Source organism: Labeo rohita, chromosome 21 (assembly GCF_022985175.1).
Source record: "Labeo rohita strain BAU-BD-2019 chromosome 21, IGBB_LRoh.1.0, whole genome shotgun sequence".
Taxonomy (NCBI): domain Eukaryota; kingdom Metazoa; phylum Chordata; class Actinopteri; order Cypriniformes; family Cyprinidae; genus Labeo; species Labeo rohita.
In genome coordinates, this window is record NC_066889.1 from 8,227,424 (window position 1) to 8,254,046 (window position 26,623).

General features: G+C 39.8%; 1 protein-coding gene across 1 annotated transcript; it reads left to right on the forward strand.

Moving 5' to 3' along the window:
- Nucleotides 1-15,949: 15,949 nt before the first annotated feature.
- adrb2b (adrenoceptor beta 2, surface b) lies at nt 15,950-19,729 on the forward strand. The gene is made up of 2 exons (XM_051093496.1): nt 15,950-16,158; nt 16,378-19,729. Exon 2 carries the CDS (start codon nt 16,388-16,390, stop codon nt 17,594-17,596), a length of 1,209 nt encoding a protein of 402 aa, XP_050949453.1. The 5' UTR covers nt 15,950-16,158; nt 16,378-16,387; the 3' UTR covers nt 17,597-19,729.
- The last annotated feature ends 6,894 nt before the right edge of the window (nt 19,730-26,623 follow it).

A 26,623-nucleotide genomic window follows, 5' to 3' on the forward strand; every position in this document is an offset into this window, starting at 1 on the left:
AAGTTGTTCTTTCGCCGACAGAGAGTACAGGTGGCCGCGGGGTGGTACCGCGCCTGGCACGAGATCGATGGCGAGGTCGTAGGGGCGATGAGGAGGCAGCCGGGCTGCGCTGCGCTTGCTAAAGACTTCAGCCAGGTCACGGTACTGGACGGGAATGGCCTCGTGGTCGACATCGGAGGCCTCGGACTCCCCTGAACACGTCCCAACCTTAGCCCGGAGACAGAGCTCCTGACAAGTTGCACCCCAGTGTACAATCCGATTAGATGTCCAGGAGATGAAGGGGTCGTGAGTGACCAGCCACGGGTGTCCGAGGATGATGGGAGGTGAGGAGATCTTGGTGATGTAGAATTTAATGGTCTCAGAGTGCGTGCTGATAATCAGAGTTAGATCCTTGGTGCAGTGAGTGATGGGGCTGAAATTTAGGGGGCGACCGTTAATGGCTGTGATGTTCAGAGGTTGGGATAACACCTCGGTTACAATCCCCAGTTGGGCAGCATAAGCTTGATCGATGAAATTCCCAGCCGCACCCGAGTCAACGAATGCGCTGGTCACGATCCGTTGGTGGCCCAAGAGGATTGACACCTGGAGAGTCCTTCATAATAGGCTGTGCGGAGAGCAGCATCGCTCCAGGTGGTTTGAACGGCAAGGGTGCGAAACTCAGTGGTGTATTTGCTGACGCTGCGCCCTCCTTGTTTCAGATGGTACAGGCGAGAGTCAACCTCCACTTCGCTCTCAGGATGTTGGAAGGCGGTTCTGAGTTCGGCTGTGAACGCGGGGTAAGAGTGGGCGGAGTCACCGTCGGCTCTCAGAACCGCCGTAGCCCACTCTGCTGCCTGCCCCGTGAGGAGTGATGTGAGAAGAGCGATCCGGCTGCGGTCTGTGGGGTATCGTGATGGCTGAAACTCAAACACAAGAGAGAGGTTAGTGAGAAACACATCACACCTGGTACCGGACCCATCCCATTTGTCCGGAAGTGAGATTTTGGGTTGATTGGGAGGAGGAATTTGACGGATTGGTTCGGCGGGGGGAGTTCGAGCAGCGGCCAGGTCATCGTGATCCGCTTGCAGGGCGGTGAGATCCGAACGGAGGATCGCGCACTCCGCCCGAAGACCAGCGGTTTCGGAACGCAGCGCGGTGATCTCCGTCCGGAAATTCACCAACTCCTGCTGCAGATTCACGATTTCCACGGCCTGCTGCTGTATTACTCCCCACAGTTGTTCCAAATCTGCCGGGACCATTCACGGAGGCAAGACAGGAAATGAATGATCGAGGAAGGTCCCTGTGTAGCATGATGGAGGACTCAAACGGGGAAACACACGAATGAGCAGGTTAACCACGCGGTTAATCTGAGAACGCTCCGTTTACGGAGTAGAGATTCCCACCAGGAAATCCGCGTTCTCACACGCACACAGACAGGTATATAAATAGCTCCGAAGAGCGGTACTCACGTGAGTTTGAGAGGAGAGTAGAGAGCGACCTACACAGCAGTTCAACATGAACTCAATGTCTGGTGCCAACCAAACCTTATTTCCTGTTTATATACCCGCGGAGATTACTTCCGGTGCCTCGTGACCTCACGTGATCCGGTGCGTGTGACACTTTCTTTTGAAGTTCTGATTTCAAGACAGATAATTCTTCCTGCATTTCTGTTTTAATTTCTGTGATTTGTCTTCTGAATGTCGTCTCTTTCAGCTCTTCTCTGGCTTCCTGAAGTTCCTTTGACATCTGTTCTATGTTTTTCAGCAGGTATTCAGTCTCTTGTTTTAAATTCATCATGTCCTTTGTAAGCTGCTCCAAGTTGCTGTTGTCTTCAAATGGGACATTATTAATTCTTTTAATTCCACCATGTCTATTTCCAGAAGTTAAAATTTCTCTTTCATTTTTGACATGGGAGATTGAATTAAGGTTGTTGCAGATATTGTCTTCTTTTTGATGTCTTTTACGGGAGATGAGTTTGTATTTATATCTGTATGATCCTGTATGAGACTTGTATTAAGCTGTGTCTGCTGTTTAATTTGTATAAAGTAAACTGTAAATGCTTGGAGGGCAGGCTCCAAGCCTTGGATCATGACAGTGCCATAGTGGTATAAGTTCAGAGATAAAATTCTTGATTCCTCGTTCCCCTCAGCATCTTCAAATGCAGAATTTACACAGTGGCTGTAATTAACAGAGACAGATGGAATACTAATTAAGGAGAGAGAAAATAAGTAAATAATATTACCAAAAATAAAAATATCAAAAGGTAAAATTATTGTGTCGCCTGTAAAGACAGCATCACAAAAGACCAAAAGTCTTCCCAAACCGGAATACCCACAGGAACCCCTGCTTTGTTCTTATTATGTAGTTTGTACAACAAATGTTCGTACAAAGCTTTCTTAGTCATTATATTGACCCATTATTTTAACTCTGGGGTTTTGGGAGTTTTCCAGTGTCTCAAAATGACTCTAGCCGTCACAGAGACCCCCACCATGATCACAGAGAACTCTCCCTTTGTAATATTTGGCATCTGCTCCCTGTCACCCATAGACACAACCTTGGTGAGAATGGTATTGTTGTTCCAAGCCATTTGCTCAAAATGTTTAAAGTTTGGTGCCATAAAGGCTGAATAAGTGGACAGTCCCAGATACAATGTATAAAAGTACCTATATCCTTTTGACATTTCCAGCAAACATTATTATTAGTCAGACCCATTCTACTGAGTCTATAAGGTGTCAAATAAAACCTGTGTATGATTGTATACTGTGTAAATTGTCCTTTAGCTTCTCTTACATATTTGCCAGTATTTGACAAAATTCTTTTCCAGTCTTCGTCCCTGATTACAAACCCAATGTCCTTCTCCCATATTGTCTTTAAATTAATGCAGTCATTGCTGAGCACATGGTTGGCCGTCTTGTAGAATACAGAGGCTTTTTGTTGAGGATGAGGCAGTGTTAGGAAGTCCAAGATATGATTTCCGTCCGTGCGCTGAATTTTTGTGAAAACACAATTTCTGATTTGAAGATATTTCCAAAAATGATCTTTTCCCTTTAAATTATACTTCTGTACAAGATTATGGTTGTCTACATTGTGATAATTTATGCATCTTGTAAATCTTTGCCCATACCTCTCTTGAGTGCTTCATAACAGGATTTGTGGTTGTGTCTAAACACTGAGACAGGTGCTCAGTAGGGCTGTATGGCCATGACAAGGTTTTTTCAATAGTAACCCAGTCTAATTGGGTATTATTGTGCCAATGCATGGCTAATTTGGTCATTTCAAAGGATATCTGATAGAGCCGAGGATCTGGTAATCCCAACCCTCCCTTATCACAAGGCGCACATAATTTATTAAACTTTATCCTGGGCCTTTTTCCGCTCCATAGAAAACGTTTAACCATTATATCATATTGATTAAAGATCGACTGTGGTATTGTAAGTGGTAGCATCATAAGCACATAGTTAAACTGAGGCGAGACCACCATTTTAATTATATTCACCTTCCCCCATCAAGTTAACTGAATTTTTTCCCATTTGTCAAAATTATTTCTTATGTTTTGTAAAAGTGGTGCCAGATATAGCATGGGAATCTCTTATAACTCCGTGCTTATCTTGATACCCAAATATTTTATCTCTCTTGGGATCCATCGAAAGCCAAATTTAGTTACCATATTTGCATTACATATTCCGGATATAGGCGCAGCCTCCGACTTTGTCCAGTTGATTTTATATCCAGACACTTTAGAATAGGATTGGACTGTCTCCATTAAGTAAGGTAATGATTTATCTGGATCTTTTACCAAGGCCAAAATGTCGTCGGCATATAGAAACAACTTACGTTCTTTGTTGCCCCCCTGTATGCCTGGAATGTTTGTACTAGCCCTAATGGCAATGGCCAGTGGTTCCAGTGTAATACTGAATAATAATGGCGACAGCGGGCATCCCTGTCGTGTCCCCCTGGTGAGGTCAAAAGACGGAGTCAGATTTTTCTCTGTTTAGCCAGAATCAGTGAAGTAACCTTCTCATGTTATCTGTTGATGACCTCTTCATCATAAATCCTACTTGATCAGGGTTTATAATGTTGGATAACACCTTCTCTTCTCTTCTCTTCTCTTCTCTTCTCTTCTCTTCTCTTCGCATATGCCTCATTATATACTTCTGTTAAAATGGGTGCAAGTAAATCTATATACTGTTTATAATATTCAATGGGAAGCCCATCTAACCCTTCTGACTTTCCATTCTGCATAACAGATACGGCTTTTCTGACTTCAAGTTCTGTTATTGGGCCTTCTAACATATTCATCTCCTCTGGGGACAATTTAGGCATTTTGAGCTTGGAGAAAAAACTAAGCAATTCTTCTTGTTTAGGACTAATATCAGCAGTATATAAATCTTTGTAAAATTTCTGTAATACATCGTTTATCTCCTTTGTTGATGTTACTATTGTGTTTCTTTTCTTAATAGTTGTTATTAAATTACATGTATTTTTTTGTTTCAACTGTCTAGCAAGCAGTTTACCAGTTTTCTCCCCTTCCTCATAAAAAGTATAAGTAATAAGGCGTATTCCACCTTTTTATTACAAATTTCCTGTAGTTCGAATTTAAGTTTACAAATATCTTGATATAGCTGGTTTGAGAAGCACTGAGATAATTCTTTTTTTAATTTCTAATTTTATTATCTAATTCCTGTATTCTGTCATGATCCTCCCTTTTCCTTTTAGATGCATACCCTATTATTTTCCCTCTGACATAAGCCTTAGATGCTTCCCATTTCATTGATCTTTTATCTGTACTTACAGTATTAATAAAGACTGTAAATCTTCTTTTAACGATAAACTAAAGGCCTCATGGGACAGCAGTGAGGTGTTTAATCGCCATCTACCTTTTCTCTCTTTGTCACAGCTAATATCAATTCCTAACTTCACGGCAGCATGATCTGATAAAGCGATAGCATTTATTTTGCAGTGTGTGACATGCTTTGTCATGGTGTTTGAGATCAAAATCATATCAATTCTGGAGTAAGACTTATGACAATGTGAATAGAAGGTGTATTCCCTTTCACATGGATTCACTAGATGCCAAATATCCACTAATCCATTATCTTCACTCATCATATGAATTGCTGCTCTGTCTTTAGGATATGTTTGGTCAGTAGATTTACTTTTATCTGTGAAAGCATCCCACACTTGGTTAAAATCTCCAGCTAGTATTATTTGGCCATCCAGTTCCCCTAAAGTCTTGTTTAATTTATAGAAAAAATTAGGATCCTCTATATTTGGTGCATAGATGTTACATAATACCACTGCAGTTACATTTATCGTGGCCTGTAGACACATCATTCTACCCTCACCATCTTTGACCTCACCAGTCAGTATAAAATTTAGATTTTTGTTTACTAATATAGCAACGCCATTCTGCTTGCTGGAAAAAGAACTATGAAATACATGTCCAACCCACCCGTACTTCAATTTTAGAGCCTCTTCCCCTTTAAAGTGTGTTTTCTGGATAAATGCTATATCTACTTTATTATGTTTCAAATAGGTCATAACTTTGCCTCTTTTCATAGGATTCCCACAGCCTTTTATGTTCCAAGACATACAGTACATGTTATATTATTCCACACCATAGTGCCCTACGTAATATCAAAAAAATACATAAATGTAAAAATAAATACATAAATAATAATAATAATAATAAAAGGGATACAAAAGCCACTGTTGTGTATATAGACCTATATTGACATTGTAACCTATGAGGTACAATAACGAATTCTCAGTAGTAAACTTTGTCATGACTGAATCTTTTTTTGTGAAAGATTTATAAAAACAAACACAATTAGGTAACATAAAATGCTCCCCCAAAACACAAACTGGGAGCTCTGACCAATCTCTGGTCTTTAAACCGCCACATGTAAACAAAAAAAAACAGTTGCAAATAGAACACGCAACAACAAAAAATAACTCCTATTGGTCCGTGGAGCACCCCTCATGCAGCTGGTTATGTCACTGTCCAGCTGCACGCTGCTCGGGCAGCACATCCTCTAAAGCTCAGAACCCACTCATGTTTAATTTCCACCCATGGTTGACTTTTATATGCTCCTCAACGTTCGTAAACATTACTATCTTATGCATATCTGTTTATGACTCATCATTGTGCAATGTGCCGATGAAGCGTTCCGCTTCCTCAATACTGGTAAAGCTACGATTTCTACCTTTCCAGGTAAATCTCAGCGTAGCGGGGAAAGCAACCGTGTATCTCACATTTAACTGTTGAAGCGCTTTCTTGGCAGGCAGAAACATCTTCCTTTTTTCAGCCAGCTCCCTCGTCATATCGGGAAACACGGATAGTCTAAGATCCTCCCACTCAATTCCATGGTGTTCACGCGTGGCTCGCAGTACTTTCTCCCCGTGCTGACTGCCTCAGAAATCTGATCAGCAGTCTCGGTGGTTGATCATTATGCAGCATTGGGGCCAGCATTCGATGAGCTCTCTTGATTTCGAATTCCCCCTCCATGTCGATCCCCAGCCCTTCACTCAAAACTAGCTTCACACATCTCTCCAAGGTGCCGTTCGTCCCATACTTCTCTTTCAGACCCACGAGCCTTACATTGTTCCTCTTACTATGGTTCTCAAACATTTGAACACGATCCTACAAAGCTTTTATCTTCTTTTCTTTAGCATCTTTGTCTGTCGCCATCCCCTCTGTCACATCCTCCAGGTGTGAGATACGGCCCTCCGCCTCTTCCATTCGGCCTTGCAGCCCGTTCACAGTATCTTTTAACTCTGTCATTGTCTCTTTAATGGCGTTTGTGTCCGCTGCCACTAACTGAAGGGTCTTGCTCATTTTAGTAACTTAAGCAAAAACTTTCTCCAGGCTCACTTTAGCGTCAGTCTGTTTTTCGGGCGGACTCGAAGTTGCTTTAGCCTCCGTGAGTGGCGGGGTCTGTCTCGTCGCCATGCGGTTTGCTTCCTTGACATATTTGGATGTTGTTGCCATCGTTATACCATCGAAAAACCTGATTAAGTCCCTAGAATCCAGATCGTGGACGTTTTCAAAGTATTTTTCCAACAAAATGTCAACTACTTCGTCATTAATTAAATGACAATTAGCGAATGGGTAAGAGCTTATCTAGTGAGCCGCCATCTCGCTTGAGGTACTCACGTGACTCGGATCTCTTCTTTTTATTTATCTCTTCCTTATTTGTTAATGCTTGATGTTTGATATCCGATATCCTCTGTTGTTTCTCTGAGGATTTAGTTTGTGGATAACTTCATACAGGCCTTGATCTGGCATGGTCTCAGTTTGAGAGGTCTTCTTCTCTCTGTGGCAGTTGTGTAGCCCTTTGGTTTGCTCTCAGCTTGTTGTCTTCAGCTGTTTATTCTTGGTTGATTTCTTGTGGATAATATGGGTTGTAGGAAGTTTTCTTGTTTTAAATTTGTCAGAACTGAATGTCTGTCTTATTTAAAAATAACATTAAAAGTAAAATAATCAGGAGCTCATCTTGCTGCAGCTGCTGCTTCTGCTTCTTCTCTATATACAGTAGTCAACATTTGAAGAATCTTTGATGAATCTTTCATCAAAGTTGTCCTTAAACCAAAACAATACTATTTCTTGTCTTAGGATAACTTTGATAAACTTTTTTGATCCACTTCAAATGTTGACTACTGTATATATACATATATATATATATATTTATATATGTGTGTATATGCTTGTGTGTGTGTATGTATACTTGAATGAAACAAGTTAAGCAGACCCTTTGCATTAATACTTAGATCTGTTTATTTTCTAGATAATCCCACTGAAGCACCCACCTTCTCCATAACTTTGGCTAAAACCAAAGCAGAGATAGAAACATGGAAGGAGAAAGCTCAGTATCTCAAGGAGAAAATAGAAGATTTGACGATTTGATGCCATTTGAAAGAGACTACCTACGAGAACAGCTGTCAGAAGGTAAAGTTGTATATTTTGTGTATTTGTGTAATTTTTTTGTGTATTTGGTGTAATGCAATGTGTTTACGTGGTTTACGGTTCAAATAACACATTATTTTTCACATACCGTACATTATAGTTGCTCCTCTCTGCCCCACCTTTCTGAAACATGTTCATTTTTACAAAGCTCATCGTTCTGAAAAGCATGCTGTGCTCTGATTAGCCAGTGTGTTTGGCCGATTGCCCAAATACCTTAAGCGTATGATGGAAATGTTATGCTTCTTTCTTTAGGTATACATTTGGGCGGTGTTATGCAAATCTTAAAACGTAGACATGTGGGGCGTGTTTGAAGAAGTCATTTTAGGAAGGCGTGGCTGAGTCTTAACTTTTATAAAGATTATAAAAGTTTAAGACTTTAATCTTTCCAACTTTATGGATATTATTTACGCACAGACAGCTTGTAACACTCCAAAGACAAAGGAAACCATGAATCGCATCATACAGTATGACTCATTTAAAGAATGTGAAAATTGGTATCTATGTTGTTTACAATTAAATACTCCCTGACACGTACATGGCTTCTTAAAATGTGATCACTAGAAAGCTAGCAATTGCACAAATGTTTTATATTTTATCCTGTTTTAAAAAATCTTTTTTCTGTCTTTTTTCTGTCTCGGGGAGCCATGGCGGAGCACACAGTCCGGGAGACCATGGCGAAGCAGACAGTCCGGGAAGCCATGGCGGATCAGGGAGCTCGGGGAGCCATGGCGGAGCAGACAGTCCAGGAAGCCATGGTGGGGCAGACAGTCCAGGAAGCCATGGCGGATCAGGGAGCTCGAGGAGCCATCGCGGAGCAGACAGCCCGGGAAGCCATGGCGGAGCAGGCACACCAACGGCTCGGACCGCCTGCCCAGTCCCAAGCACCCCCACATTCTCCAAAGCTCCATCTGTGTTCTCAGCCCCGAACCCCAAAAAATCGCAACAGATAGTCTCGTTGTCCAGCCCCAGCTGAAAACACGCACCTAGAGCAGTGTCATGCCAGTTCAGCTGGTTAGCGAGCTCGAGGAATTCCTCCACATACCGCTCCAACCTCCGACCACCTTGCCGCAGACCCAAAAGCGCGTCCTCAGCTTCTGTTATCTTTAACGGTCCGGTCTTCTGTCACGTATTGTGCAAGGAAGGGGCGAACGAAGATGAGGGTCAAAGATAAAGTCTTTAATATAATCCACAGTAGGAAGGTAAAAACATGCATACATTGACGAGACCGGACACCAAACACTGAACAGAATGCAACTTATAAAGACAGGTGATAACAATGAACTTAATTAAGGCACAGGTGATACAAGGAAACCTAATGATGATTAAACGAGGACAAGAAACAGGAACAACCAGTTATGCTAATAAAGAGTCTACAAATGTTAGTAAAACATCAGTTAATGTTGAAGTAGGGTACACTTTACAATAAGGTTCACAAATTCCATTAGTAAGTGCTTTGTTCAATATAAGTAATAATAATAAAGGGTCTATGAACATGAATAACATATCAGTTGATGGTTTCCTCCTTAGAATTGTTTACCAGTAGCCCAAGTTGATGCCTTATTATTACATAAAGTTGATAAGGTACACACAAGCTTTTGTACCTTTAAGATGGTGAGTTAAAATTGTTGATCTTTATTGTGTATCAGCTGATATGCACATTAATGTAAATATGTGCAGCAAGTCTACATTATCAAAAATTAAATAAAGCTGTTTACCATTATTGTTCATGATTAGTTCATGTTAACTAATGTTAACAAATTAAGCTGTTATACGTGAATATATCTATTATACGTGAATATATCTAACGTGAATATATCTATTAATATACGTGTAAGTCAGTGTTACCTAGGATTAACTAATGGTGATCAGAGCTGTTGTTCATGGTAAGTTCATGTTAACTAATGCAATAACTAATGTTAATGAATTAAGCTGTTAACATAAATAGATGCATTAATATACATGTAAATTAACGTAAACTAGGATTAACTAATGCTGAACAGAGGTGTTTGTTCATGGTAAGTTCATGGTAACTAATGCACTAACGTTAACTAATTAAGCCGTTAAGTGTGAATAGATGCATTAATATACGCATAAGTTAACGTGAACAAAGATTAACTAATGCTGAACAGGGGTGTTGTTCATGGTTAGTTGTGTTAACGAATGCATTAACTTAACGTTAACTAATTAAGTTTTTAACATGAATAAATGCATTAATATATGTGTAAGTTAACATTAACTAATGTTAACTAATGCATTAACTAATGTTAATTAATACAACCTTATTGTAAAGTGTTACCTTAATTTCAAAAAATGCTAATAACTTCTGATTGCATTAGCCTATTGTAATAAACTGGTCTCAAAATATTGGTTCCTGCCGACAACGTACATACCAATTATCCACAAGTTTCAGAGGGGCGCTACTGTAAAAAAGAACATGGGTACAACTTCCGGTGAGGTGGCGGATGTAGTATACCAATGGCATTTTGTGTGCTAATTAGCAAAGAGACTAAGTGTTTTTTAAACCATTGTTTACTTTGTACAGATGCACACCTTTATGAAAGATGCCATTACGTTCTTATGGACAACATATGCTTTTCGAATTTCTGTTATTAGCAAGTTTGGATTGCTAAATCTTGAATGACTGTCAACTAGTGAAATGACATTTGAACCGAGACTTAAGAGCTTGTGTTAAAGGGCATGCCAAAAGAACCCTGGATTCGAGGCTTGTTAACGTAGAAATCACTTTTGTAGAAGCCTCACTTTCTGTCCAGTCATGTGCGCGATTCACATTGCGTGTCCTAATGTTCAACCCCCAGAACTTACTTTGCGAGTACATTTTCATTGGGACCTATTTAATAATTACATTTTTAAATACCCAGTCATACAAGTAATATGAAGAATACAAATTATTTCAGGAAAATTAAATATATGCCATATGCAATTAATATATGTGAACATTGTTCTTATATTACATCATATTGATATTAGTACTGGCATTTAATGGCACTATTCAATGGGTAAATTAATTTATCAGAGTCGGAAATTCAACAAAGAAACACACACACACTATAACGCCACGCCAGCAGAGGGAGCCCTCACCCATTGACTGACTGTTACCGCTCCCTCTGCTGCTTCTCTGGTTACTTCCTGTTTGGTGGCCATATAAGCAGGGCCATGCCAAACAGCACCCTGCGAAGTATTGTTTTGCCTGTGTGGACTCTACCAAGCGTTTATCCTGTTTCATTGCCTTGTTTTTGCCTCTTCCATGGTTTTGTTTCATTGTCATAGTTTTGTCTTGTTTTTTGCCATAGTTTTGTCTTGCTTCATTGTCATAGTTTTTGTCTAGTTTCATAGCCTTGTTCATTTGTTACTTTAGACTGCTGACCGGTATTTTGACCTTCTGCCTGCTTATTTGGATTTTGCTTTTGTCTTGCCTATGTATTACTGTTTGTTTGGATATCGACCCTGCCTGTCTTGACTACGCTGTGTTTAATAAAGCTCGCATCTGGATCTAACACACTTCACTGGAGTCCCGTTACACACACGGTTAGGCTTTTTTTGTGCATATAACATGGACTGATCTATGGAAATTGTGTTTTTTCCGACGGAGCTTAGTCTTTCAGCTGCTTTATTTTTTACTAACCACCAGATTGTGCTGTTTTCGACACTCTCGAAGCTTTGAATCTTGTCCCGAAACAGTCAGAAGAAAGTCTCTGTGCTTCACAAGGCTTTATTTCCCGTCAATCCTGTCAACTGTTGAATGAATGAGTGTCACGTCCCGCTTGTTTACTTTGAACCGGAAGATGCTCTCACTTTTGACGCAAGGCCTCATGGGGCGTAGGAAACTTGTGGATACCATAGTTGGCAGAACCAGTTGGCAGAGCCTCCTAGACTGCTGGTCCGATTTTCACCAAATTTGATCAAATCATCTTCAGACTGTGCTGACACAAAGTTATGGATTTCATGTTGATAGACAAAACCGTTTTCGTACAGCGCCACTACACATTTGAGGCATGATGCCAAAATGACTCTGAGGCTGTATCTCTATAAAGCTTTGACATAATGACACCAAACTTTGTGTGTGTCATTGTCACCTCACACAGAACACACCACATCAATTTGAAAACAGCACCACCTATTGGTCAAAAGTGATAAGTCTTTAAATTATATTACTATTGCTTGTATTTATGATTTTTCAGCCATTTGAACTGATATCATCCTAAAATGGCCCCGCAATTGATGCTTGCAGCTGTATTTATTATTAGGGGCCAAGCACCCAAGGTGCGATGGCACCTATTTTATCCGTTAGATTTCTTCTTATTATCCTATCCAGCCTATAGAACCGTTTGCGGGAAAGTTGTGAATTTTGGCATACTGATAGAGGACAGTCCCAACATTAACCACAGCAAATTTGGAGTCTCTAACTCAAACTCTCTAGCGCCACCACTTGTCCAAATTTTCACTCATGTTTATGCTTATAACTTTTGAACCGTAAGGCACAGAAAAAAATCTTTTTTCCTCTGAATCCTTGGGTCATGCCGAATTGAATGAAGTCCAAAATTCAAAAATCGTAAAGTTTAGTTTTTTTTCTATATATTTTTATTCGTAAAACCTACTTTTTCGAACTCATCCTATACGGTTTGTCTGATTTTCACCAAAATTGGCTCAGATCATCTTCAGACCATGCTGGCAAAAAGTTATGGAATTTAAGTTGGTTAGTTGAACGTGCTAATAAATTCTATGAAAAGCACACAAAAATGGTCGTGAGGCTATATGTCCGCAATGGTTTGGCGTATTCCAAACTTGGTGTTTGTAATAACAAGCATGGCCTGAGGCTACCTGCAGTGTTTCGGCACAGTGCCACCTACTGGTCAGGAGATACGAAAAATGCTTTTATTTGCTTATAACTTCTTAATGGTTTGGCCAAAAATCACAAAACTCTCTTTGACCCTCTGGGGTCGAAAAATGCGCCGGCACGGTTTGTGGCAGTTTTTCTGAAAACACCAAAAAGAACTTAAATTACTCCGTCAATTTTGATCGTACAGATAAGAGCAATACATCAATCGAATCTGTAAGGAATTCACTTTTATTTGTGTACACTCATAGTAACAACAACACTCTGTGGTTTTGTGAAATAAAGCAAACAAAAAGGGTATGCAGTCTGCTTCGTTGTTCTCTGTGATCGTCATTAAGAAATGCGTCACTAAAATGAACTAAAACTCAGCGAATACTCCACACAGAGACATGAGAGATATATCTATAGAAAGCCTGATATGTCTACTTTTAAATAAGTCTTACCGAAAACAAATATCATGTGTTAAAGTAATCTGCATGAAACCAACCCCATGTCCAGTCTTTCTCGTCAGACCTAATTATGTTTAATTTGATCACGCCCACGAGCTACTTTCGGTTTGTTATTATAATCAGCCACGTGGAGGCGCAAGCGGCGTACCGTCCACGTCAACGTAAACAAAGCGGGAGACTGTCTTCACTGTTCATCTCGGCTACTTGCATCTTGTTACTGGAAGAAGACGCGCTGTGAGGAGAAAGATTTCCCTCAGAGGAAGAACGTGATGCGACGCACGGCCAGATCCACCGAAAGAGTAAGTCTTTCTTTTATTAGCCTACTTACGTTAGTTGTTGTGTTACTGTGATATAACTTGTAGACATTATAGTAGTTAGATTTTTTTCCAAACTATAATTCCTGACTATGTGTAATCAAGTGAAACGTTATGAAGTATGTTTCTTTTTATTGCATCGAAATGTTTGACGACGCCAGGCTGTTTTTAATGTTCCATAAAATAGAAATGACGCGATATAAAAGTAATAGTGTTTACACTGTAACACTGAATGATAGAGTCTAAGATTGTTTAGACAAAACTACTGTCATGTACTCTGTTCACGAATAGATGTTTATGACGTGCTTAACAATAGTAAATTAGTTTCCCAGACATAAAATGGTTTTGTATTGTATAATACATACAAAGCATGCTTGTGTTTATGACTATAAAATCATATTTATTTACTGTATAACAATAGGATATAAAAGTAATATTAGTTAATTTTTAATACTCTGTTTGTGAGTAGGTGTTTAACGTGCTAAACAATAAAAATTAGTTTCTCAGATATAAATTGTCAATATTTTATGATAGTATAAAGCATGTGTGAGTCTGTGACTACAAAATCATACTATATGTATATATTACAGATGCTCCTGATATTAACATGCTTACAGATGGTTTTTTGTTGTTGTTGTTGTTTTTTCTAGTGATCTAATACCTGCACCACAGATGAATGCTACATGAATGCCACATGAAGACTGCCACCTGGACTACTGATGATGAGTTTTGCTTCTTAAATCTATGGAAAGAAGCAGCAATCACTTAAATATCATCTTCAGATCATCTTCAGACCATGCCGACAAAAAGGAAATGGATTTCATGTCGATATATGAAACGGTTTTCGTTTAGCGCATCAACAAATTTGCTGGAAAGATGCCAAACTACATCTGCGGCTGTATTTCTGCAAAGCTTTGATATATTGACACCAAATCTTATATGTGCCATTGTCACCTCACACTAACCACGCCACATCCATTTGGTAACGGCGCCACCTATTGGTCAGAAGTAATACACCATTCATTAAACATTAATCATTAAAAAATAATAATTTCTGATTGCATTAGCCTATTGTAATAAAACTGGTTTCAAAATATTCCTTGGGTCATGCCGACAACATACATACCAATTATACCACAGATGGCCAAACTTCCTTTCCGCCATTTTGATTAATGTACAAAACCTACTTTTTCAAACTCCTCCTAGACCGTTGGTCCGATTTTCACCAAATTTGACTCAAATCATCTTCAAACTGTGCTGACTGACAGTTATGGATTTCGTGTCGATAGACAAAACCGTTTTTGTACAGCGCCACTACACATTTGTAGCATTATGCCAAAAAATCTCTGAGGCTCTATCTCTGTAAAGCTTTGACATAATGACACCAAACTTAAACCTAAAATGGCTTTAATTACTCATTGTTGAGGTTGGTCTGTTGCTCTTTGCTGTGCTTAGCTCCTCATTCTGCCTCTTTTGTGCTTGGCCCCGCAATTGCTGCTTGCAGCTATATTTATTATTATTATTATTATTGAGAACATTATATACAGAAAAATTGTACAACCTATATTCTGCTACTGCGATTCTGTCTGATGATGACCCAGTCTACCGCAGGGGAGAAAAAAATCTTTGGTATGTCCAATGATTGTAAACATTTATTATGTCCGTCAGACTTAAGATATTTTAGCGATAATGTGACAAAAATATTTAGGGCCCATCAAATCTGAATTTAAAACATTTTAAGACTTTTAAAAGGAACATGTTATTTAAGACATTTTAAGACTTTTTAAGGACCCGCAGACACCCTGGTACAAGGCAGAAGCAATAGAAGTGTAAATATAAGTGAAGAAATCATAAAGCTTTAAATGGTAGATATAACACCTTTGTGATTAAAAGCATCACAATGCTTAATATCGGTGTTATAACAATAGATTTCCTGCATTACAATTTCTCCTAATTAAGTTACTGTGTAATGTCCATGCAAATTAGCAGCTATATTGCATTATTTTAGCATAGTGAACTCACAGTGTGCAATGTTTTTCTTTGATGTGAACAATTTGAAAATCTGGTCTACTTGAATAAGAGGATTGTTTAAATTTGCTGGCACTCATTTATTTAGTGTTAAATTAATTGGTTTTAATTTCATGATGCCTTTTAACATTATATATTGCTCTGAATTTAAATTAAAATTGAATTTTGATAACATCAAATTTCTTCATTGCTTGCTAAAAGGAGTAGCATTTTCATTTGAAACAGCAGAGTGCACTGCAGTTTAAAGAAGCTGTGCTCAGATTGGCTGCTGATGAACTGTGATCTCATCACTGGCTGCTACAAGAGCCCGACTGATAGCACATTTAGTCTACAGTGTGTTTAGCTGACAGTGCTGTAAGCATGTAAAAGAAACACCGCTCAGACAAAATGACCAGATGACTAAGAGGTGAAACAAACTGATCAGAGATCAACACTATGTGAGACCAGAATACTAAAACACAATTCAAAAGGATTTTTTATTTATTTATGTTTTTTTTTGGATATCTTATGGGAGTCCATGAAGAGTGGAATTAAAGTGAACAACTCTAAAACACTCTCCTGGTTTTAGTAAGTGGATTGACTATGTATTTTATTTTTTATTTTTTTTTTTTTTTTTGTTTGATCATTCTCATGATAATAAATAACATTGATGATGATAATCATGATAATTGTCATCATACTTTGCTTTCTGACATTGTGTTTCTATTCACTTGTACTCACATAAGAGCACTCCTTTTGAGGCCATTATTGCTCTCACCAAAGGTTATGATATTTTTCCTTTCTCAGGATAAAACTCATGGAGGGACAGGATACGCTGACCATGGAGAACACCTCCCTGCACATGAACATTTCAGCCATGCTAAATGATTCCTCTCTGGTGTCCTTGTCTGCCTTGGAGTACAGCGATGCAGAGGTGTTCTTAATTAGCATCTTAATGGTGCTTCTGATTGTAGGCATTGTCTTCGGCAATGTGCTGGTCATCAGTGCTATTGTAAAATTCCAGCGTTTGCAGACAGTCACCAACTACTTCATCAGCTCCTTGGCCTGCGCAGATCTGGTCATGGGCCTCATGGTAGTGCCATTTGGAGCATGTTACATCCTCCTGAACACGTGGCACTTCGGAAAATTCTTCTGCGAGTTTTGGACAGCTACGGATGTGTTGTGTGTGACTGCTAGCATCGAGACGTTGTGTGTAATTGCCCTGGACCGGTATGTGGCAATCATGTGGCCTCTGCGCTATCAGTCGATGCTTACGAAGCGGAAGGCCTGTGGGGTACTCCTAGGGGTGTGGGCAGTGGCCGCCCTTATCTCTTTCCTGCCCATCCACATGGAGTGGTGGGTGTCAGATGAACCTGAGGCATTGAGCTGCTTGGAGAACCCAACATGTTGTGACTTCAACACTAACACCGCCTATGCAGTGACCTCCTCCATTATCTCCTTCTACATCCCGTTGGTCATAATGGCATTTGTGTACAGCCGGGTCTTCCTGGAGGCCCGCAGACAGCTTCAGAAAATCGACAGCATCGAAGGGCACATACGCACACAGAGCTTCAGCACCCTGGAGGGAAACGAGGTAAAGAACCGGAGAACCAAGTTCTGCATGAAGGACCACAAAGCTTTGAAGACCTTGGGAATCATCATGGGAACCTTTACCATCTGCTGGCTCCCGTTTTTTGTGCTTAATGTGTTGGCAGCCATCTGGAAGATGGACAACATCATTTTGCCCTTCAGGATCTTGAACTGGATCGGCTACGCCAACTCCGCCTTTAACCCCCTAATCTACTGCAGGAGTCCTGAGTTCAGATGTGCCTTTCAGGAGATCCTGTGCTGGAGAACTTCTCAACTTCCTTCCACAAAGAATAACAAGGGATATAACTACAGCAGCCACAACTGGCAAGTCCACATGAAGACCACCAGACAACGGGAGCCTTCACCAGCTTGTGAAACAGAAATGGGTGCTGACTGTGTGACTGCAGGTATCAAAAACAGTGTAATAAAGCTGTGACATCCAACATTTGAGACCTTAACATTTATAGTCGTTTTACATAATTTTAAAGCTGCCTTTGTCTGTGACAAAACATGGTTTTTAGATGCTTTAGCCTTTGAACCAGGAAGGTTATTGACCGAGTCAGAATTAATGGAATTGAACTGACTTCTGTTTCTGAATAAATAAGAAAATGTGTGCAAGAAATCCAGAACATACTTTGAAAGCCTAGACAGTCTACCTCTGAATTACTACCTTGGGACAGTTTTCATGTCTGAAATCTGTATGGATAGTTAATTCATAATTTATCAAAAACAAAAAAAGCCTCAACTTAAAAACTGAGTCTAGATTTTTACAGTAAAATGTGGATTACATATCTTAAAGAGTTTCAGAGGGTCTTGTACAAGACAGACTTGTTACATTCCATTAAGAGCTTTGGCTTGCTGAAAGCCAGGGTCTTCGGTATCTCTGAGCACTCCTCCAGAGAGAGGAAATATAACCTTCTGATGAGGGACAACAGGTGCACATTGCTGTCTGTGCTATAACCAGCTGTTCTTGTTGAAAGGAAAATAGCAAGAGCTATGCAGTTCTCTCCAACCACTGCACTTCAACCTTACCCTGTTAACCACTAGAAAACCATTTTAAGGTTACAGCTGAAGCTTTATCTGTAAAGGTTCATGTTTATATAAGTATGCAAGTCTACATTCACAGGCTGGGTGGCACAATAATGATGGTGTCTTTAACACGTCACTTTTTGCACTTATTGCTAAACACGATTTCACAATTTGAATGCTGAGTATGTAAATCTTAACAAAATGACAGCACAAAATACCAGCACCTTAATTTCAGGAATATAGCTTCTGGCATCTAATTTATGGGGGTAGGTTTCCATAAGAGTTTTTTTTTTTTTTTTTTAACTGAACAGTCACTTTAAAATTGACCTCATAATGCTCTGTCAGTTGCTTATTTTTATATGTTTTGTTTTATATAATAGCCAGGGCAATGCACTTTATTATGATAGATAGATTGCTGGAAAATCTGACATTACAAAACAGTGACAAATGTATGCTTACAAGCTGGCCCACTGCTGATGTCACTGACATGTTCGCTCACAAACACAGCCCCCTTCCTATGTATGTGTGTACATATTTACCAATGTATGTCATGGGCAGTTGAGAAAGACATATTAGACAGCTTATGTGTCTATACAGACCTTAGTCATGGTAGTGTCATATTTACTTTTTGACAGGAATAAAAACAAGGCTTGGAGAATTGTAAAATAACTGTAGTGTCTTTTAGTAACTAATGCTTTTTTCAGCTGAGAAACTCTACACTTTGTTTTTTGGTATCCCTCTTACAGTGTAATTATACAATTAAGAACAGATACATTTTAATAATGTACTTACTATAGGGTTGCATTTAAAATCAGGATTTGGTTTATGGTAAGTTGCATGTAATTATGCAAAATTTACTGTTATCATTATAGTAAACACAGTAAATATAGTAAAGTGTAATCAAAACTTTCAGTAGACAAAAACTTTGTAAAACAGTTTTGAAGGTTGTGAGGTTTGAAAATTCTGATCTATATGATCTAGAACCTTTCGTACCGTACATGCTATTGTGCTATGGACTATCCTTAGTTTATCCTTACAGCCTCATTTTCATTCACATAAAATTAATGTGGTGTCTACGCTGTTTAGTTTGAAATACTTAGAAAATGTGTGTGTGTGTGTGTGTGTGTACCTGGTACTCCCTACATTGTGGACCAAATGTCCCCACAAAGGTAGTAATCCTAATACATTTTGACCTTGTTGGGACTACATCTTACAGAATGAAGTTTTATGAAAATCTAAAATAGCTTTTTTGTGTAAGGGGTATATGAACAGAAATGTGAATCACTTTCATTACATAAAGCATTTAGGGTGCTATGTTGTGGGTACTGTATTAATAAATATGTCATGCTTCATGTGTCAGTAACTGAAGTATTTACCACACTGATGGACAAAAACAGTAAGTGAATATAGAATAATGTGTTACTGTGTTTTGACTGCACATTTCTGAAATTGTATTTACTTTGTTTGTTTCATTCCATGAAAAAGATTTTGTTTGCCAAGTTGTTTTATCTATGCTAGTTTTACCACAAAAATGTTTTGTTTTAAGGTGTATTATTTTTGTTTATTATTATTATTATTATTATTATTATTATTGTTGTTGTTGTTGTTGTTGTCCAACCAGCTGCTTACTATACAAAGTGACAAATTAAACATGGCTGTTTGGAAAGCTGTAGTTAAGGTCATGTAAATGTATGAAGATTCTGCACACTTTACACCCTCTCTTTACGCCATCTAGTGTTGACACGGAACATGTTTAAGGTGTTTTTTTTTTTTTTTTTTTTTTTTTGGTTACAATATTCTCAAGTAAAACTTTTAGAACTATTTTCAAAAGAACCCAAATTTAAGCTAATTGTTTAAATTAAATGTTAAACATTAAAATTAAATGTTACTGAAACATACAAATAAACATAATATAAACATTCCATTTAAATATAGTTCTTGATCGAGCAATAAATGTGTGTAACATGCAGTCAGGCACTGAAGACCATAAAGACCATAATTAAGACCATAAATAAATCTGCAATATGTCAAACTTGGTGAGAAGTTTAAAGTGTTAAAACAAATCAGTGTTGCTTGAATCAAACTACACTTGGTTACATCATTCTGCATAGCTGTAGACAAATTAATTATGGAACCACTTTTGTGCCAATAAACTGAATGAACTTTTCAAGAAACGTATAAAAATATAAAATGTGTTTGTGTAAGACGTATTGAGCATCTGTTAGCAGTTTCCTATTTTATTTTAGTAATATAAAGTTAGGAGTTAAATAGTATTTTATTTTATTTTATTTTATCTGTATTTAACTGCTGCTACTACTCAGTCAACATAAGGTTTTCGGAGTGTGATCAAAAATTAAAGAAAATGAAGGTCTGTTGAGGCATTGTGCATAATTGTACATTGTGCATAATACTGAAAATACTGTATCATGTTTTCTGAGAATATTTCTTTAATTGCTACTCTAAAAAACCAGTTGAATGATTGCAATTGAAAATTTACATTACATTTACATTGACAATTGAAAACATTTACATTCTTTATTGTTACTACAGCATACATAAGTATCAGAGTAAAAGTCTTGGATGCAGTTATGTTCTGAGAAAAGACTAGATTCCACAAAACACTAAGTGCATGATATACATGTAATGCACAGTATTCCTATAATGTACATTGTATATAATGTATATTATATACAATGCACAAGTATATAATACACAGAAGAATGTGTTTAAAATGTATGTTTTACAGTTTTTTATTTGCTTTGGTACTGTTTTCACAAGCAACTTAAATTTTCAAAACTCTTAGTACTAATATCACAACAGATCATCATTTGTCTATAAATGAATCTAACTCATTTTAATGGTTAATCAGTGAATCATTTGGTGCATCTATAGATATCTCTATAGATATAGATTCAATATATATAGTTTCTAAAGAACTTGTTTGTAATTTTGGGATAACCAAATGTAATTAATTATTTTTGAACTGTGATTTATTGTAGATATTAACCACTAATTTGTAAGTGTGTGTGTGTGTGTGTGTGTGGTTCAGGTAAAATCTCCCCACAAAAATGCCAATATCTGAAATCCTTGTCCTTATGGGAGGCTTTTTTATAAGAAAAAAAAATAATAATAATGATTAAAAAAAAAAAAAAAACATCTTTGTAATGGTAGGTTTGGGAGTAGGGGTAGTGTAGGGGTATAGAACGTGTGTGTGTGTGTGTGTGTGTGTGTTTATACAAACTTAACCATATTTTTGGAACAATTCGGTACCCAGAACTGAGCAAAACCTGACAAAATCATACTAAATTGACAGTAAACCCTGTTCTAGGTCAAAACCCTATGGCCATGTTATACCTTCATCATACCTTTTGATACAGCAAACCACTGGATAAATTTAAAACACTTTTACAAACCTTATGGATTTTATGTAAGTGATGCAAGTTAGGTTGTGTAAGTGTAAGTGTATTTTCTCCTTATTGCCTGTATTATTGTAATTACTGTATTAATTGCCTGTATTACTTCCTTTGTAATTATTTTAACAACAAAGGTCATTTGAAACATGTATCTTGCATTGTTTGCTCTTGAATGAAAATATTGTTAAAAGTACTAAAATGAAAGATCACAATGTTGTGTTTCAGTAATTAAATCAAATGTTCCTAAATCAAATAATCTTATGTTTTGAAAAAGTGATTGAGTGAATATGTGTAATTGTAATGAAAACATGAGATCAGGTTTTGAAAGAAAGATTAGCAGTGTTACAAGTGTGAGTATTTGTTTTCCATTTGAAATGGTTATTTTGAAAGTAGTCATTTCACTCTCTCTATATTTTTCATGTATGTAAGTGTAACGCCAAGCCAGCAGAGGGAGCCCTTACCCATGAACTGAGTGTTGCTGCTCCCTCTGCTGCCTTGTTGGTTACTTGCTGTTTGGTGGCCATAAAAGGAGGCCTACACCAAACAGGAAGCACGAAGTATTGTTTTGCTATAGCGGACTCTACCAAGCGTTTTCCTGTTCTCATTGCCCTGTACTGTTATTGCCTCGGTTTTGGTTTCTTTGTCATAGTTTTGTCTTTTTAGAGTGGGACTTAATGACCCCATCCGTTCGGGCCTTCCTAGGGGTAAAATCCACTGGTCTTTGGAGCAGTATATAGATTATGCCTTATTGCTGGCAGCATCATCATTTACTGTGGGGGTTGCGGATAAGGAGCCCTGCAACCCTACAGCACCCAGTACATCAGAACATTTTCACACCCCAACTGTTATGTCTGGTATTGTCACTTTCATGCCAGAGCCTTCTTGCGTCACGTCTGCCAAGCCACAGCCTGCTCACGTCAAGTCTGCCAAGCCAAAGCCTGCTCACGTCACGTCTGCCAAACCACAGCCTGCTCACGCCATGCCTGCCGCTCCAGGGCCTGCTCACGCCATGCCTGCCTGTCCAGAGTCTGCACCTGTCATGGCCGCCCTCCTACAACCAGCTCACAAGATGGCTGCTATCTCCAAGCCAGTCCACAAGATGGTCGCCATCCGAGAGCCAGTCCACAAGATGGCCGCCATCCCAGAGCCAGTCCACAAGATGGACACCATCCCAGAGCCAGTTCACAAGATGGCCGCCATCCCCAAGCCTGTTCACAAGATGGCCACCATCCCCAAGCCTGTTCACAAGATGGCTGCCCCATTTGAGTCCCCGGCCAAGATGGCTGCCACGCCTGAACCACATCAATCCAAAATCGTCTCATCCACATCCCACCTCGCCATGTCTGTCACACACAAAGCTAATCAAGTGATGCCTGATCCTCCGGTGTCAAGTCAAGTCAGGGCTGCACGTTTAGTGTCAAATCAAGATACAGCTGTTCTCCATGAGTCAAGCCAAGATACAGCTGTTCTCCATGAGTCAAGCCAAGACACAGCTGTTGTTCTCCATGAGTCAAGCCAAGACACAGCTGTCCTCCATGAGTCAAGCCAAGATACAGCTGTCCTCCATGAGTCAAGCCAAGATACAGCTGTTGTTCTCCATGAGTCAAGCCAAGATACAGCTGTTGTTCTCCATGAGTCAAGCCAAGATACAGCTGTTCTTCACGAATCAAGCCAAGATACAGCTGTTCTTCACGAGTCAAGCCAAGTCACAGCTGTGCCCCACAAGTCAAGCCAAGTCACAGCTGTGCCCCACGAGTCAAGCCAAGTCACAGCTGTTCCCCACGAGTCAAGCCAAGTCACAGCTGTTCCCCATGAGTCAAGCCAAGTTACAGCTGTTCCCCATGAGTCAAGCCAAGTTACAGCTGTTGCTCCTGAGTCAAGTCACATTACAGTTGTTGTTCCTGAGTCAAGTCACGTTACAGCTGTAATTCCTGAATAAAGTCAAGTTACAGCTGGGTTGTCTATGTTAAGCCAAGCCACAGTTGATCTTCATGAGCCAAGCCAAGTTACAGCAGATCTTCATGAGCCAAGTCAAGTTGCTGCTGTTATTCCCGAGCCAAGTCAAGCCACAGCTGACCTTCATGAGCCAAGTCAAGCCACAGCTGACCTTCATGAACCAAGTCAAGCCACAGCTGATCTCCCTGAGCCAAGTCAAGTCACAGCTGACCTTCACGAGCCAAGTCAAGTCACAGCTGGACTGCACGAGCCAGGTCAAGTCACCGCTGTTCTTCACGAGTCAAGTCAAGTCACGGCAGGCCTCCCTGAGTCAAGTCAAGACACGGCAGACCTCCCTAAGTCAAGTCAAATCACGGCAGACCTCCCTGAGTCGAATCAAGTCACGGCAGACCTCCCTGAATCAAGTCAAGAAACTGCTGTCCTGGCAGAACCTAACTAGGTCCCCTCTGACCTTCCTAAGCCACCTCATGTCTCAGCTGACCACCAAGAGCCTCATCAGGTATCAGCTGAACCCGCAGAGCCCACGCTCCCAAGCCACGCAGAACTCACATTCCCAAGCCACAAGTCCACAACATCCACACCCTCAAGGCCAACAGACATCCCACTATCTACTGTGCTGCCTGTAATGGCCGTTGCCATTTTCAGTGTGTGGGCTGCACACTGTGCTCCAGAGGTCTCATCTGACCACAAGTCTGCTCCTGAGGCTTTGTCTGTCCACGAGTCTGCTCTAGAGGCCTTGTCTGTCCACGAATCTGCTCCAGAGGCCTCGTCTATCCACGAGTCTGCTCCAGAGGCCTCGCCTGACTGCGAGTCTGCCCCATAGGCCTCATCTGACCACAAGTCTGCTCCTGAGGCTTCATCTGTCCACGAGTTCGCGCCCATACCTCCTAAGGTGTCAGCTCACGCTGTAGAACCTCCTATAGAGGTGGCGTCCATTTATGAACTCACTGCCACGTCTGCCCAAGAATCTGCGCCCAAGCATATGCTGTGGATCCTCCAATGGGGGCGGCGTCCTCCCATGAACTCTCTGCCTGTCATGTCACAGCCACGAAGGCCTCCCATGAACACTCTGCCCACCATGTCACGATCAAGAAGGCCAAGAATGAACGCCAAGCCAGTAACGCCAAGCCAGCAGAGGGAGCCCTTACCCATGAACTGACTGTTGCTGCTCCCTCTGCTGCCTCGTTGGTTACTTCCTGTTTTCCTGTTTGGTGGCCATAAAAGGAGGCCTACACCAAACAGGAAGCATGAAGTATTGTTTTGCTATAGCGGACTCTACCAAGCATTTTCCTGTTCTCATTGCCCTGTATTGTTATTGCCTCGGTTTTGGTTTCTTTGTCATAGTTTTGTCTTTGTTTTTGCCACAGTTTTGTCTGGATTTATTATCATAGTCTTGCCTTGTTTCATAGCTTTGTTCTTTTGTCACTTTGGACTGCTCACTCTGTTTTTTTGACATTCTGCCTGTTTTGTGGATTACGCTATTGTTTTGCCCTGGATGTACTGCTTGTTTGGATATCGACCCTGCCTGTCTTGACTACGATCTGTTTAATAAAGCTCGCAAGTGGATCTCACACGCTTCCCACGAGTCTGTACAGTAAGGCAAGTATACACAGAGTTTGAGAGTTTTGTGTGCAAGTTCAGAGACCGAGATGACAGAAAAAGCATTCTGTTTACTTTAATTATTTGACAAAACAGCAATGTTTTGTTTTTATTGTGAGTGCACACAAATAAACGAGTCTTTACAGATTAGAAAGATGTGTTACTCTTACCTGTATGACCAAAACTACTTTCAGAGCAAGTGACTGCACCAGCGGCTCTGTCATGCAGTGAGTGTGATATTCAGCTTAGTGCACATTAGATTGAATGGCCATGTAAAGTTGCTAATGCTTACATATTTCAAATGATAAGCCAAATTTGAGGTTGATGAATGATAGACAAGCTTTTGGATGTCCTGCCCAATATACTGTATTACCACAGCAGTTAATGATTTGTCCATCATGGACTGCGTGACTTTGCCACTTCCTGTGGATTTTTTTTCTTGCGACTAATAAAATTAATAAAAGCCTCTTCTCATTAAATATCAGTTAATAGTCAACTATTAGGTGGCAGTCCTAGACTAAATCTATACTGTAACTGAACTTCTCAGATGAAATGTGTGTTATAATAACATGCAGTATTTATGTACCATATTAATGCCTCTATATACAGTATTACATGGCATAATGTAATTTGAAATGCTGTATTTGATGCCATCTGTCTCCCTTCTTCTGATACATTTCTCATCAGTTCCTTTCCCTTGTATCCTGCTGTATTTTAACAAACTGCAAAACACAGTTTTTCATAAACACACAATGAAGTCCTCAAAGGGAAGTTTTGTTGTTGTTGTTGTTTTTGATTATTTTGTCAGGTTTTGCTCACTTGTGGGTACCGATTTGGGACAATCATTAAGAGCAATGTGTATCAAAATTTGTATTATTATGTATGTGTACTGATGATTTTTCTTCTTCTTCCCCAATGGGAGCCCTATAAAGGGAACATAGGAAAATAATGAAATTTGGAGAGATGTTTTGTAGAGATGGCCATGCAAAGTGATCTGACCAACTTTGGGGTGCCTAGGACCAACTTTATAGTGCCAACACCAGATCAACAAAAATTCAACATTGAAATGATAATAACATCTCGGTTACGTATGGTAACCCTCGTTCCCTGATGGAGGGAAAGGAAACGTTGTGTCAAGTGTACGACACAAGGGCCGCCCTTGGGAGCCCAAACACCTCTGATAGTTTGAGAAAAGGCCAATGAAATTGGGTGTGCAGATTTGCATAGCTGGCCACGCCCCGGACATCCGGGTATAAATAGGGCAGCGCATGCTCTGCTCACTCATTCTGTTCTGAGGAGTCGAAGCGTCTCAACTCACTCAGAGGCGGTCCAGAGTTATGATAACGAGGGTTACCATACGTAACCGAGACGTTCCCTATCTGTCGTACACTCCGAGTTGTGTCAAGTGTACGACACTAGGCATCCCTATATAAGCACGCCACAAGTCTGGCCGCGTCACGAGTGAT

Coding starts and splice junctions, on each gene's coding strand:
- adrb2b (XM_051093496.1), top strand. CDS start 16,388: ATGGAGGGACAGGATACGCTGACCATGGAGAACACCTCCCTGCACATG.